Genomic DNA, 2500 nt, shown 5'->3' with positions numbered 1-2500 from the left:
AGCACAATCTCATTTGCATTTAAAGCGACAGTCACCAAAACACCACAATTAGGATCAAAGCTTGAAAGGGTCCGTTTCAGAGAGCTGGAGAACATTATCTGTGTGCTATTCTCAGCTCAAACTCAAACACACACACTCAGAGACAGCAAAGATGCATTTTATATGCAGAAATGGGGATAATAGGTGTCCTTTAAAGCAGGAGACTCTGACCTGCTGAATCCTGCTCCTCCTGCAGTGCATGTGGATCTCCCGTACTGCATATACGCTGAGTTTGGGTTCATTTTAGAGGAGAACTGCTGCTGTCCTGTGAACGGACCCGGGTTCAGACTCACATTCCCGCATGTCATGGAGTTCATGTGGCTGCTTGGGTTCTCCATTGGGTTTCCCAGCACCTAAATACACACACACACACACACACACACACACACACACACACACACATACACACACACACACATACACACACACAAACAAACACACACTGAATTGAATTGTTAATCAAGATTGTGAATTGAATCGGGAGCCCAATGGGGATGAAAAGATTCATGATTCAATTCACAATTCTGATTCACGATTCAATTTCCTCCAAAATTTTAACACAAAACAAGATTGAAGAGATTACATCGTAAATAATGAGAAGTTCTTTTAAGTTAAATTATTCATTCATTTTCCGTCAGCTTAGTCTCTTACTCATCAGGGGTCGCCACAATGGAATGAACCGCCAACTATTCCAGCACATGTTTTACACAGTGGATGCCCTTCCATCTGCAACCCAGTGCTGGGAAACACCCATATACACTCATTTTCACACACACACACACACACACACACACACACACACACACACTCATACACTACGGCCAGTTTAGTTGATCAGTTCCCCTATAGCGCATGTGTTTGGACTGTGGGGGAAACCGGAGCACCCGGAGGAAACCCACGCCAACACGGGGAGAACATGCAAACTCCACACAGAAACACACACTGACCCAGCCGGGACGCAAACCAGCGACCGTCATACTGTGAGGCCTCAGTGCTAACCACTGAGCCACCGTGTCACTCTATTCACGATTCAATTTCCTCACAAATTTGAACACAGAATAAGGCTGAGGAGATTACACCGTGAATAAAAAGCTGTTCTTTTATTAAACTGTTGCTGTACTCGAGTTTCTTTCATAAATTAAAAACTAGATTCAAGCTGCTCGTGTATCTCAATCATGTTCTCACCTGACTTTGTGATGTATTGGTCACACCCCACACGGTGGTCACCACGGAAACAGAACCCGACGGCTGATTGGGATTTTGTTGCCAGGAGACAGTGTCGTATTGAAATGCATCACTATGGAGATCAAAAGAGGATGTAAACAGTGAAGGCAAAGAGCTTAGAATGACCAAGAGGCGACACTCAATAGAACATTCCATTGCAGCAGCAGCGCCCCATGATTCCGCCATTTTGGGGTAAAAGCGATCGGCCGTCCATTAGATCTGATTGCTGCGATGGCAAGCAGCTGCTTTGTTTTTTATTTATTCATTTAAAAAGTGCTTTAAAGCTGATATACAACCTGAAAGACGACAATACAACGCTTACTATCACAATCATCAGCACTTTTAATCGTTTATTTTACAGCAGGGGCGTCGCTAGACCCAATTCACTGGGGCACGTGCCCCAGTGAAAATCTCCAGTGCCCCAGTAAATGCATTGAGATATGATTTACTTCATATGCAGGTGTATTTATTAAGAGTGGTCATTCCGAAATAAAGACGTTACTCTCTATGTGCAACCGAACCAACGCTGGTGAAAGCAATGTGTTTAACCAAAAAGCAAACTGAAGCATCTCCGCGTGTGCGCAGAGAACCCGCGCGCCTCTTCCACGCGCTGTTCTCGCAGGCGCTGCTCTTCTGCTGGTGCGAGTCCCGGTAGTTAACATGCGCGCCAAAAGAGCAGGCTACCTGCTTGTTACGCGCCGCACATGCGTTGTAAAACCGGCGTAACAGCCTTTTTTGTTTAGCTAGTCACAAAACTAAAGTTTAAACAATATGGCTGTGATCTTACTAAGCATGCCTCCTGATAGATTTATTTTGTATGAAGCAAAAAGGAGGGATGAGGAGTCAGAGAGGTAAGACTTAACAAACCTAATTATCTGCCATGTGTCATCTTTTTTTGTGTGTTTTATTGAATTGTCTATACAATTTCATTAAAATGAAATTAATATTTATGCAAAAGTAATTTCTTAAATGATCTTAGCATATCACTCCAGTTGTCTTAACATTGTTTTCCAGTTACATTTAAGATTATTTAGAAGAATAATTGTATAATAATAATACTTTTATTTATAATAAATATAATATGATATTTTTTATATATATATATATATATATATATATATATATATATATATATATATATTTATTATAAATAAAAGTATTCTTATACTTATATATATATATATATATATATATATAGTGTGTGTGTGTGTGTGTGTATGTATATATGTGTGTATAT

At 40.6% G+C, this 2500-nt stretch overlaps 1 protein-coding gene across 3 annotated transcripts in view; it reads right to left on the bottom strand.

Moving 5' to 3' along the window:
* The window catches only part of LOC130238780 (zinc finger MIZ domain-containing protein 1-like), a 30822-nt gene that overhangs the window by 6264 nt on the left and 22058 nt on the right, over positions 1-2500 (bottom strand). For all 3 annotated transcript variants that reach the window (XM_056469888.1, XM_056469886.1, XM_056469887.1), the window contains exons 7-8: positions 1225-1336; positions 211-392 (exon numbers count right to left, since the gene is read on the bottom strand). In XM_056469888.1, coding sequence (XP_056325863.1) covers positions 211-392; positions 1225-1336 — 294 coding nt within the window. The remainder of the gene's footprint in view (positions 1-210; positions 393-1224; positions 1337-2500) is intronic.

This window comes from Danio aesculapii, chromosome 12, assembly GCF_903798145.1.
Source record: "Danio aesculapii chromosome 12, fDanAes4.1, whole genome shotgun sequence".
Classification (NCBI taxonomy): Eukaryota; Metazoa; Chordata; class Actinopteri; order Cypriniformes; family Danionidae; genus Danio; species Danio aesculapii.
This window is presented reverse-complemented; position numbering and strand designations above follow the sequence as displayed.